At 45.3% G+C, this 13,649-nt stretch overlaps 1 protein-coding gene across 2 annotated transcripts in view; it reads right to left on the bottom strand.

Annotated features, from left to right (window-relative positions):
• Positions 1-13,353, bottom strand: part of LOC116361828 (CD82 antigen-like) — a 30,186-nt gene extending 16,833 nt beyond the window's left edge. For both annotated transcript variants that reach the window (XR_004207653.1, XM_031816119.1), the window contains exons 1-2: positions 13,263-13,353; positions 11,981-12,053 (exon numbers count right to left, since the gene is read on the bottom strand). Coding sequence is in view for 1 of the 2 variants with exons in the window: in XM_031816119.1 (XP_031671979.1) it covers positions 11,981-12,053; positions 13,263-13,325 (136 nt within the window). In the remaining variant the exon portion in view is untranslated. The remainder of the gene's footprint in view (positions 1-11,980; positions 12,054-13,262) is intronic.
• Between the last annotated feature and the right edge of the window lie 296 nt (positions 13,354-13,649).

Below are 13,649 nucleotides of genomic sequence, written 5' to 3'. Positions count from 1 at the left end.
GGAACATCTAGAACAGATCCACCTCCTCTAACGTTGGAACATCTAGAGAACAGATCCCTCTCCTCTAACGTTGGAACATCTAGAGAACAGATCCCTCTCCTCTAACGTTGGAACATCTAGAGAACAGATCCCTCTCCTCATTACCGTTACTCTAACGTTGGAACAACTAGAGAACAGATCCCTCTCCTCTAACATTGGAACATCTAGAGAACAGATCCCTCTCCTCATTACCGTTACTCTAACGTTGGAACATCTAGAGAACAGATCCCTCTCCTCATTACCGTTACTCTAATGTTGGAACATCTAGAACAGATCCACCTCCTCTAACGTTGGAACATCTAGAGAACAGATCCCTCTCCTCTAACGTTGGAACAGCTAGAGAACAGATCCCTCTCCTCTAACGTTGGAACGGCTAGAGAACAGATCCCTCTCCTCTAACGTTGGAACATCTAGAGAACAGATCCCTCTCTCCTCTAACGTTGGAACATCTAGAGAACAGATCCCTCTCCTCTAACGTTGGAACGGCTAGAGAACAGATCCCTCTCCTCTAACGTTGGAACGGCTAGAGAACAGATCCCTCTCCTCTAACGTTGGAACATCTAGAGAACAGATCCCTCTCCTCTAACGTTGGAACATCTAGAGAACAGATCCCTCTCCTCTAACGTTGGAACATCTAGAGAACAGATCCCTCTCATTACCGTTACTCTAACGTTGGAACAACTAGAGAACAGATCCCTCTCCTCTAACATTGGAACATCTAGAGAACAGATCCCTCTCCTCATTACCGTTACTCTAACGTTGGAACATCTAGAGAACAGATCCCTCTCCTCATTACCGTTACTCTAATGTTGGAACGGCTAGAGAACAGATCCCTCTCCTCTAACGTTGGAACATCTAGAGAACAGATCCCTCTCTCCTCTAACGTTGGAACATCTAGAGAACAGATCCCTCTCCTCTAACGTTGGAACATCTAGAGAACAGATCCCTCTCCTCTAACGTTGGAACATCTAGAGAACAGATCCCTCTCCTCATTACCGTTACTCTAACGTTGGAACATCTAGAGAACAGATCCCTCTCCTCATTACCGTTACTCTAACGTTGGAACATCTAGAGAACAGATCACTCTCCTCTAACGTTGGAACATCTAGAGAACAGATCACTCTCCTCTAACGTTGGAACATCTAGAGAACAGATCCCTCTCCTCTAACGTTGGAACGGCTAGAGAACAGATCCCTCTCCTCTAACGTTGGAACGGCTAGAGAACAGATCCCTCTCCTCATTACCGTTACTCTAACGTTGGAACGGCTAGAGAACAGATCCCTCTCCTCTAACGTTGGAACATCTAGAGAACAGATCCCTCTCCTCTAACGTTGGAACATCTAGAGAACAGATCCCTCTCCTCTAACGTTGGAACATCTAGAGAACAGATCCCTCTCCTCTAAGGTTGGAACATCTAGAGAACAGATCCCTCTCTCCTCTAACGTTGGAACGGCTAGAGAACAGATCCCTCTGTCCTCTAACGTTGGAACGGCTAGAGAACAGATCCCTCTCTCCTCTAACGTTGGAACGGCTAGAGAACAGATCCCTCTCCTCATTACCGTTACTCTAACGTTGGAACGGCTAGAGAACAGATCCCTCTCCTCATTACCGTTACTCTAACGTTGGAACGGCTAGAGAACAGATCCCTCTCTCCTCTAACATTGGAACATCTAGAGAACAGATCCCTCTCCTCTAACGTTGGAACATCTAGAGAACAGATCCCTCTCCTCTAACGTTGGAACATCTAGAGAACAGATCCCTCTCTCCTCTAACGTTGGAACATCTAGAGAACGGCTAGGATAGCACCCCTGGGATAGAACCCGGGGGGAGTGGTGGGTGGAGGGAGAGGCAAGCAGCCTCTGGGATAGAACCCGGGGGGAGTGGTGGGTGGAGGGAGTGGCAAGCAGCCTCTGGGATAGAACCCGGGAGAGTGGTGGGTGGAGGGAGAGGCACCTGGGATAGCACCCGGGGGAGTGGAGGGAGAGATGGGTACGACGCCTGCAGCTGGATCCCCAAAAACAAAGAAATCATAGGTTTACGTGGTGGGTGGAGGGAACGGTGGTGGGAGGAGGGCGTGGGAGAACGGTGGTGGGAGGAGGGCGTGGGAGGAGGAAACGGTGGTGGGAGGAGGGAACGGTGGTGGGAGGAGGGCACGGTGGTGGGAGGAGGGCACGGTGGTGGGAGGAGGGCACGGTGGTGGGAGGAGGGCGTGGGAGAACAGTGGTGGGAGGAGGGCGTGGGAGAACAGTGGTGGGAGGAGGGCGTGGGAGAACAGTGGTGGGAGGAGGGCGTGGGAGAACAGTGGTGGGAGGAGGGCGTGGGAGAACAGTGGTGGGAGGAGGGCGTGGGAGAACGGTGGTGGGAGGAGGGAGCGGTGGTGGGAGGAGGGAACGGTGGTGGGAGGAGGGAACGGTGGTGGGAGGAGGGAACGGTGGTGGGAGGAGGGCGTGGGAGAACAGTGGTGGGAGGAGGGAGCGGTGGTGGGAGGAGGGCGTGGGAGAACCGTGGTGGGAGGAGGGCGTGGGAGAACGGTGGTGGGAGGAGGGAGCGGTGGTGGGAGGAGGGAGCGGTGGTGGGAGGAGGGCGTGGGAGAACCGTGGTGGGAGGAGGGCGTGGGAGAACGGTGGTGGGAGGAGGGAGCGGTGGTGGGAGGAGGGCGTGGGAGAACAGTGGTGAGAGGAGGGCGTGGGAGAACCGTGGTGGGAGGAGGGAGCGGTGGTGGGAGGAGGGCGTGGGAGAACGGTGGTGGGAGGAGGGCGTGGGAGAACGGTGGTGGGAGGAGGGTGTGGGAGAACGGTGGTGGGAGGAGGGTGTGGGAGAACAGTGGTGGGAGGAGGGAGCGGTGGTGGGAGGAGGGAACGGTGGTGGGAGGAGGGCGTGGGAGAACAGTGGTGGGAGAACAGTGGTGGGAGGAGGGTGTGGGAGAACCGTGGTGGGAGGAGGGAGCGGTGGTGGGAGGAGGGCGTGGGAGAACAGTGGTGGGAGGAGGGAGCGGTGGTGGGAGGAGGGCTTGGGAGAACCGTGGTGGGAGGAGGGAGCGGTGGTGGGAGGAGGGCGTGGAACTACTTAGTCAAATGTAGTGCACTATATATGTAGGGAATAGGGTGCCACTTGGGACAACCAGCTCTGGAATGATCGTTAGGCTGGTTGGGCTTTGTTTCAACTCATCCTCACATAATTCCTGATTCAGGCCACTAAAGACTTTGGTATAAACCCTTACTACAGCTCACACCACTACATGCTACTATAAAGACCTTGGTATAAACCCTTACTACAGCTCACACTAGTGACGTCACGATAACAACATTTTACAAACAATATATACGACCAGGCCAAGTCTCACGATACCAATTAGTATCGCGATATCGACGGAGGGAGAAAAAAAATCTGTGGCCTAGCATCCTGTTCGCCCCGTCCCCCGCATCCTGTTAGCCCCGTGGCCTAGCATCCTGTTCGCCCCCCATCCTGGTCGCCCACCGCATCCTGTTCGCCCCCGCATCCTGGTCGCCCACCGCATCCTGGTCGCCCACCGCATCCTGGTCGCCCACCGCATCCTGGTCGCCCACCGCATCCTGTTCGCCCCCGCATCCTGTTCGCCCCCGTGGCCTAGCCCCGTGGCCTAGCCCCGTGGCCTAGCATCCGGTTCGCCCCCCATCCTGTTCGCCCCCCGCATCCTGTTCGCCCCCGCATCCTGTTCGCCCCCGCATCCTGTTCGCCCCCGCATCCTGTTCGCCCCGTCCCCCGCATCCTGTTCGCCCCGTCCCCCGCATCCTGTTCGCCCCGTCCCCCGCATCCTGTTCGCCCCGTCCCCCGCATCCTGTTCGCCCCGTCCCCCGCATCCTGTTAGCCCCCGTCCCCCGCATCCTGTTCGCCCCCGTCCCCCGCATCCTGTTCGCCCCCGTCCCCCGCATCCTGTTAGCCCCCGTCCCCCGCATCCTGTTAGCCCCCCGTCCCCCGCATCCTGTTCGCCCCGTCCCCCGCATCCTGTTCGCCCCGTCCCCCGCATCCTGTTAGCCCCCGTCCCCCGCATCCTGTTAGCCCCCGTCCCCCGCATCCTGTTAGCCCCCGTCCCCCGCATCCTGTTCGCCCCCGTCCCCCGCATCCTGTTAGCCCCCGTCCCCCGCATCCTGTTCGCCCCCCGTCCCCCGCATCCTGTTCGCCCCCCGTATCCTGTTCGTCCCGTGGCCTAGCCTGAAATGACTGCCACATGACTGTCATTCCTCTGGTGAAATGACTGCCACATTACTGTCATTCCTCTGGTGAAATGACTGCCACATTACTGATTAGTTTAAAACGACCCGCGACGTGGTTTTGTGAAATTTTATCAAATGCGCACGAATCCCAGTAGAAAGAAATAAAAGGTTACTTCTGGTAATATGGGTCATATAGAAAAAAAGGGTAGAGGGCCTAGAGAGCTGCCCTGCGGTACACCAAACTTTAAAATGTTTGACATTAGAGAAGCTTCCACTAAAAGAAACCCCCCTGAGTTCTATTAGATAGAATCCACGGTAATTCAACAACCGGTTATGGTCAATAATATCAAAAGCTGCACTGAAATCAAACAACGCAGCTCCCACAATCTTCTAATTATCCATTTCTTTCAACCAATCATCAGTCATGTGTGTCAGTGCAGTACATGTTCAGTGCCCTTCTCTATAAGCATGCTGAAAGTCTGCTGTTAATTTATTTTGCAGAGAAATAGCATTGTACTTGATCAAACACAATTTTTTCCAACAGTTTGTTAAGAGCTGGCAGCAAGCTTATAGGTCTGCTGTTAGAACCAGTAAAGGCGGCTTTACCACTCTTGGGTAGTGGAATGACTTTGGCTTCCCTCCAGGCCTGAGGACAAAGACTTTCCTCTTAGGCTCAGATTAAAAATATGACAGATAGGAGTGGCTGTAGAGTCAGCTACCATCCTCAGTAGCTTTCCATCTAAGTTGTCGATGCCAGGAGGTTTGTCATTATTGTTCGTTAACAACAATTGTTCCAACTCTGCCACACTAACTTGACAGAATTCCAACTTGAAATGCTTTTCTTTCATTATTATAATTTATTTTTAATGCATGAATACAATTGCTCACTGTTCGTTGTTGGCATTTCCTGCCTAAGTTTCCTGTTGGCATTTCCTGCCTAACCCTAACCCACTTTGCCAATGAAGTAATCAATAAAATAAATTGGCAACATCAAATGGTTTTGTGATGAATAAAGCCATCTGATTGGGTGAAAGATGGAGTTGATTTACCTTTATTTACCTAGGCAAGTCAATCCATTTAAAGTACTCCAAAGATTTTTTCCCCCCATTATTCTTTATATTTTTACCTTTATTTTATATATATATTTTATCTTTATTTAACTAGGCAAGTCAGTTATGAACAAATTCTTATTTTCAATGACGGCCTAGGAAACAGTGGGTTAACTGCCTGTTCAGGGGCAGAACGAGAGATTTGTACCTTGTCAGCTCGGGGAGTTGAACTTGCAACCTTCTGGTTTCTAGTCCAACACTAACCACTAGGCTACCCTGCCCGGCCCATTGATCTAGGCTTCATAATAAAGAACTTGCAAAGTCAACTCAGACTGGTCTGTGCTCTTGGTTATAACAGATGATACATTGTATCAACATAAAGTCAACTCAGACTGGCCTGTGCTCTTGGTTATAACAGATGATACATTGTATCAACATAAAGTCAACTCAGACTGGCCTGTGCTCTTGGTTATAAAAGATGAAATGATACATTGTATCAACATAAAGTCAACACAGACTGGTCTGTGCTCTTGGTTATAACAGATGATACATTGTATCAACATAAAGTCAACACAGACTGGTCTGTGCTCTTGGTTATAACAGATGATACATTGTATCAACATAAAGTCAACACAGACTGGTCTGTGCTCTTGGTTATAACAGATGAAATGATACATTGTATCAACATAAAGTCAACTCAGACTGGTCTGTGCTCTTGGTTATAACAGATGATACATTGTATCAACATAAAGTCAACTCAGACTGGTCTGTGCTCTTGGTTATAACAGATGAAATGATACATTGTATCAACATAAAGTCAACTCAGACTGGCCTGTGCTCTTGGTTATAACAGATGAAATGATACATTGTATCAACATAAAGTCAACTCAGACTGGCCTGTGCTCTTGGTTATAACAGATGAAATGATACATTGTATCAACATAAAGTCTACTCAGACTGGTCTGTGCTCTTGGTTATAACAGATGATACATTGTATCAACATAAAGTCAACTCAGACTGGTCTGTGCTCTTGGTTATAAAAGATGAAATGATACATTGTATCAACATAAAGTCAACTCAGACTGGCCTGTGCTCTTGGTTATAACAGATGATACATTGTATCAACATAAAGTCAACTCAGACTGGTCTGTGCTCTTGGTTATAAAAGATGAAATGATACATTGTATCAACATAAAGTCAACTCAGACTGGCCTGTGCTCTTGGTTATAACAGATGATACATTGTATCAACATAAAGTCAACTCAGACTGGTCTGTGCTCTTGGTTATAAAAGATGAAATGATACATTGTATCAACATAAAGTCAACTCAGACTGGTCTGTGCTCTTGGTTATAACAGATGATACATTGTATCAACATAAAGTCAACACAGACTGGTCTGTGCTCTTGGTTATAACAGATGATACATTGTATCAACATAAAGTCAACACAGACTGGTCTGTGCTCTTGGTTATAACAGATGAAATGATACATTGTATCAACATAAAGTCAACTCAGACTGGTCTGTGCTCTTGGTTATAACAGATGATACATTGTATCAACATAAAGTCAACTCAGACTGGTCTGTGCTCTTGGTTATAACAGATGCATTGTATCAACATAAAGTCAACTCAGACTGGTCTGTGCTCTTGGTTATAACAGATGATACATTGTATCAACATAAAGTCAACTCAGACTGGTCTGTGCTCTTGGTTATAACAGATGAAATGATACATTGTATCAACATAAAGTCAACTCAGACTGGTCTGTGCTCTTGGTTATAACAGATGAAATGATACATTGTATCAACATAAAGTCAACTCAGACTGGCCTGTGCTCTTGGTTATAACAGATGAAATGATACATTGTATCAACATAAAGTCAACTCAGACTGGCCTGTGCTCTTGGTTATAACAGATGAAATGATACATTGTATCAACATAAAGTCTACTCAGACTGGTCTGTGCTCTTGGTTATAACAGATGATACATTGTATCAACATAAAGTCAACTCAGACTGGTCTGTGCTCTTGGTTATAAAAGATGAAATGATACATTGTATCAACATAAAGTCAACTCAGACTGGTCTGTGCTCTTGGTTATAACAGATGATACATTGTATCAACATAAAGTCAACACAGACTGGTCTGTGCTCTTGGTTATAACAGATGATACATTGTATCAACATAAAGTCAACACAGACTGGTCTGTGCTCTTGGTTATAACAGATGAAATGATACATTGTATCAACATAAAGTCAACTCAGACTGGTCTGTGCTCTTGGTTATAACAGATGATACATTGTATCAACATAAAGTCAACTCAGACTGGTCTGTGCTCTTGGTTATAACAGATGCATTGTATCAACATAAAGTCAACTCAGACTGGTCTGTGCTCTTGGTTATAACAGATGATACATTGTATCAACATAAAGTCAACTCAGACTGGTCTGTGCTCTTGGTTATAACAGATGAAATGATACATTGTATCAACATAAAGTCAACTCAGACTGGTCTGTGCTCTTGGTTATAACAGATGAAATGATACATTGTATCAACATAAAGTCAACTCAGACTGGCCTGTGCTCTTGGTTATAACAGATGAAATGATACATTGTATCAACATAAAGTCAACTCAGACTGGCCTGTGCTCTTGGTTATAACAGATGAAATGATACATTGTATCAACATAAAGTCTACTCAGACTGGTCTGTGCTCTTGGTTATAACAGATGATACATTGTATCAACATAAAGTCAACTCAGACTGGTCTGTGCTCTTGGTTATAAAAGATGAAATGATACATTGTATCAACATAAAGTCAACTCAGACTGGCCTGTGCTCTTGGTTATAACAGATGATACATTGTATCAACATAAAGTCAACTCAGACTGGCCTGTGCTCTTGGTTATAACAGATGATACATTGTATCAACATAAAGTCAACTCAGACTGGCCTGTGCTCTTGGTTATAACAGATGAAATGATACATTGTATCAACATAAAGTCAACTCAGACTGGCCTGTGCTCTTGGTTATAACAGATGCATTGTATCAACATAAAGTCAACTCAGACTGGTCTGTGCTCTTGGTTATAACAGATGATACATTGTATCAACATAAAGTCAACTCAGACTGGTCTGTGCTCTTGGTTATAACAGATGAAATGATACATTGTATCAACATAAAGTCAACTCAGACTGGTCTGTGCTCTTGGTTATAACAGATGAAATGATACATTGTATCAACATAAAGTCAACTCAGACTGGCCTGTGCTCTTGGTTATAACAGATGAAATGATACATTGTATCAACATAAAGTCAACTCAGACTGGCCTGTGCTCTTGGTTATAACAGATGAAATGATACATTGTATCAACATAAAGTCTACTCAGACTGGTCTGTGCTCTTGGTTATAACAGATGATACATTGTATCAACATAAAGTCAACTCAGACTGGTCTGTGCTCTTGGTTATAAAAGATGAAATGATACATTGTATCAACATAAAGTCAACTCAGACTGGCCTGTGCTCTTGGTTATAACAGATGATACATTGTATCAACATAAAGTCAACTCAGACTGGTCTGTGCTCTTGGTTATAAAAGATGAAATGATACATTGTATCAACATAAAGTCAACTCAGACTGGCCTGTGCTCTTGGTTATAACAGATGATACATTGTATCAACATAAAGTCAACACAGACTGGTCTGTGCTCTTGGTTATAACAGATGATACATTGTATCAACATAAAGTCAACACAGACTGGTCTGTGCTCTTGGTTATAACAGATGAAATGATACATTGTATCAACATAAAGTCAACTCAGACTGGCCTGTGCTCTTGGTTATAAAAGATGATACATTGTATCAACATAAAGTCAACTCAGACTGGCCTGTGCTCTTGGTTATAACAGATGATACATTGTATCAACATAAAGTCAACTCAGACTGGCCTGTGCTCTTGGTTATAACAGATGATACATTGTATCAACATAAAGTCAACTCAGACTGGCCTGTGCTCTTGGTTATAACAGATGATACATTGTATCAACATAAAGTCAACTCAGACTGGCCTGTGCTCTTGGTTATAACAGATGATACATTGTATCAACATAAAGTCAACTCAGACTGGTCTGTGCTCTTGGTTATTTTTTTATTTTATTTATTTTACCTTTATTTAACCAGGTAGGCAAGTTGAGAACAAGTTCTCATTTACAATTGCGACCTGGCCAAGATAAAGCAAAGCAGTTCGACAGATAAAACGACACAGAGTTACACATGGAGTAAAAACAAACATACAGTCAATAATGCAGTATAAACAAGTCTATATACAATGTGAGCAAATGAGGTGAGAAGGGAGGTAAAGGCAAAAAAAGGCCATGATGGCAAAGTAAATACAATATAGCAAGTAAAATACTGGAATGGTAGTTTTGCAATGGAAGAATGTGCAAAGTAGAAATAAAAAAATAATGGGGTGCAAAGGAGCAAAATAAATAAATAAATAAAAATTAAATACAGTTGGGAAAGAGGTAGTTGTTTGGGCTAAATTTTAGGTGGGCTATGTACAGGTGCAGTAATCTGTGAGCTGCTCTGACAGTTGGTGCTTAAAGCTAGTGAGGGAGATAAGTGTTTCCAGTTTCAGAGATTTTTGTAGTTCGTTCCAGTCATTGGCAGCAGAGAACTGGAAGGAGAGGCGGCCAAAGAAAGAATTGGTCTTGGGGGTGACTAGAGAGATATACCTGCTGGAGCGTGTGCTACAGGTGGGAGATGCTATGGTGACCAGCGAGCTGAGATAAGGGGGGACTTTACCTAGCAGGGTCTTGTAGATGACATGGAGCATGGTTATAACAGATGATACATTGTATCAACATAAAGTCAACTCAGACTGGTCTGTGCTCTTGGTTATAACAGATGAAATGATACATTGTATCAACATAAAGTCAACTCAGACTGGTCTGTGCTCTTGGTTATAACAGATGAAATGATACATTGTATCAACATAAAGTCAACACAGACTGGCCTGTGCTCTTGGTTATAACAGATGATACATTGTATCAACATAAAGTCAACTCAGACTGGTCTGTGCTCTTGGTTATAACAGATGAAATGATACATTGTATCAACATAAAGTCAACTCAGACTGGTCTGTGCTCTTGGTTATAACAGATGATATGATACATTGTATCAACATAAAGTCAACTCAGACTGGCCTGTGCTCTTGGTTATAACAGATGAAATGATACATTGTATCAACATAAAGTCAACTCAGACTGGCCTGTGCTCTTGGTTATAACAGATGATACATTGTATCAACATAAAGTCAACTCAGACTGGTCTGTGCTCTTGGTTATAACAGATGATACATTGTATCAACATAAAGTCAACTCAGACTGGTCTGTGCTCTTGGTTATAACAGATGATACATTGTATCAACATAAAGTCAACTCAGACTGGTCTGTGCTCTTGGTTATAACAGATGAAATGATACATTGTATCAACATAAAGTCAACTCAGACTGGTCTGTGCTCTTGGTTATAACAGATGAAATGATACATTGTATCAACAATGGAGCAGTGCAGGCAAAGTAAACAATGTACCAGAAGTAACAGAAGACTCATCAGGGTCTGCATCCCCGCTCGCCATCACGGCTGCATTATCATATAAAACAGAGAGGAATAGATGGGCATCAACTATTGCTATCATGATCATTCCTCTGGTGAAATGACTGCCACAGTACTGTCATTCCTCTGGTGAAATGACTGCCACATTACTGTCATTCCTCTGGTGAAATGACTGCCACATTACTGTCATTCCTCTGGTGAAATGACTGCCACATTACTGTCATTCCTCTGGTGAAATGACTGCCACAGTACTGTCATTCCTCTGGTGAAATGACTGCCACATTACTGTCATTCCTCTGGTGAAATGACTGCCACAGTACTGTCATTCCTCTGGTGAAATGACTGCCACATTACTGTCTTTATCATTCCTCTGGTGAAATGACTGCCACATTACTGTCTTTATCATTCCTCTGGTGAAATGACTGCCACATTACTGTCTTTATCATTCCTCTGGTGAAATGACTGCCACAGTACTGTCATTCCTCTGGTGAAATGACTGCCACATTACTGTCATTCCTCTGGTGAAATGACTGCCACAGTACTGTCATTCCTCTGGTGAAATGACTGCCACATTACTGTCATTCCTCTGGTGAAATGACTGCCACATTACTGTCATTCCTCTGGTGAAATGACTGCCACAGTACTGTCATTCCTCTGGTGAAATGACTGCCACAGTACTGTCATTCCTCTGGTGAAATGACTGCCACATTACTGTCATTCCTCTGGTGAAATGACTGCCACATTACTGTCATTCCTCTGGTGAAATGACTGCCACATTACTGTCATTCCTCTGGTGAAATGACTGCCACATTACTGTCATTCCTCTGGTGAAATGACTGCCACATTACCGTCATTCCTCTGGTGAAATGACTGCCACATTACCGTCATTCCTCTGGTGAAATGACTGCCACATTACCGTCATTCCTCTGGTGAAATGACTGCCACATTACCGTCATTCCTCTGGTGAAATGACTGCCACATTACCGTCATTCCTCTGGTGAAATGACTACCACATTACTGTCTTTCTACCATTCCTCTGGTGAAATGACTGCCACATTAGTATGTGTAGTTTGTTAAACTTACGCAGGATGACCATGAAGCTCTCCTTGTCCAGAAGGACCCACAGTCCGAACCCCATGATGAGGGCGCCAAACAGCTGCAGAGAAGGGGGGGGGGTGAGAGAGAGAGAGAGACAGAGAGTCAATACACAATGGTAAATAAGACTAAACTCCTCTACATCAGTCCTGTTAGTAGTGATGTTCCTCTACATCAGTCCTGTTCCATTCTAGTTTCTCTACATCAGTCCTGTTCCATTCTAGTTCCTCTACATCAGTCCTGTTCCATTCTAGTTCCTCTACATCAGTCCTGTTCCATTCTAGTTTCTCTACATCAGTTCTGTTCCATTCTAGTTTCTCTACATCAGTTCTGTTCCATTCTAGTTTCTCTACATCAGTCCTGTTCCATTCTAGTTCCTCTACATCAGTCCTGTTCCATTCTAGTTTCTCTACATCAGTCCTGTTCCATTCTAGTTTCTCTACATCAGTCCTGTTCCATTCTAGTTTCTCTACATCAGTCCTGTTCCATTCTAGTTTCTCTACATGTCTCTACATGTTAATAGTGAGATCACACCATACATTCACAGTGTAACTTAAAGCCTTAAGCTCTGGATCACACTTAATTTACTCTGTTCAGAGATGGGAATGATGGATGGTAGAGAGAGGGGGGGGGCTGTGGGAGCCAGGGACTGAGCGGATGAGTATCTCCGTGGTAACCAGGCCACAATCACTTAATCTGCTCTCTAATGAAGAAACCAGGGAGAGAGGGGGCATGAGAGAGAGCGAGGGCATGAGAGAGAGCGAGGGCATGAGAGAGAGAGAGCGAGTGCATGAGAGAGAGCGAGCATGAGAGAGAGCGAGCATGAGAGAGAGCGAGCATGAGAGAGAGAGAGCATGAGAGAGAGAGAGCATGAGAGAGAGAGAGCATGAGAGAGAGAGAGCATGAGAGAGAGAGAGCATGAGAGAGAGAGAGCATGAGAGAGAGAGAGAGCATGAGAGAGAGAGAGCATGAGAGAGAGCTAAAGGGCGAGCGAGAGTGAATGATGTCAGAGAATGAGAGAATGAATGATGTCAGAGAATGAGAGAGTGAAACAGAGGACAAAGGATGACAGAGTAGTTGGTGTGTGTTGATGAGTTCACATTCCCTCCCACCGACTCGACCTCAAACCGGTCCAACAGGGCAATAGAGCCGTGGCGGTCATGTCATATCGATCAGACGGTTATTGTCACGGTTTCATCCACTCAGAGGAGAGGCTGAGGTCCTGCACTGTATAGGCATGTGATCTGTGTCTGGGAAATAAGATACTTACGAAGAAGAGGACATTGAAGAGGAACAGGAAGTACTTGATTGCCTTCATGCAGCCTTTCCCCATTGTGATCGCTCTGTGAACAACAGAATACAAAATATTTAGTCATACTTTATTTGAAGAGTACTTAAGCATGAATATGATACGATCATGAAGATAAAAATCACAGGTCGGGTCAGACATCCCTGTGGTCGACTGAAGAGTTTAACACGATGCCATCAAAGTACAGAGGGGACATGATCCACATAGTGTGTGTGTGTGTGTCTGGATTTGCTGGTGTGAGAGGCCTACAGTATAAGTGGTGACAGACGCCTGGAACCCCCTGACCTGCTGGCTAAGCTGCTGAGATGATAGAGACCTGGATCTATAGGAGACAGACGCCTGACCTGA

Source organism: Oncorhynchus kisutch, unplaced genomic scaffold (genome assembly GCF_002021735.2).
Source record: "Oncorhynchus kisutch isolate 150728-3 unplaced genomic scaffold, Okis_V2 scaffold747, whole genome shotgun sequence".
Classification (NCBI taxonomy): Eukaryota; Metazoa; Chordata; class Actinopteri; order Salmoniformes; family Salmonidae; genus Oncorhynchus; species Oncorhynchus kisutch.
Note: the sequence above shows the minus strand (reverse complement) of the source record. Positions and strands in the feature narration are given on the sequence as shown.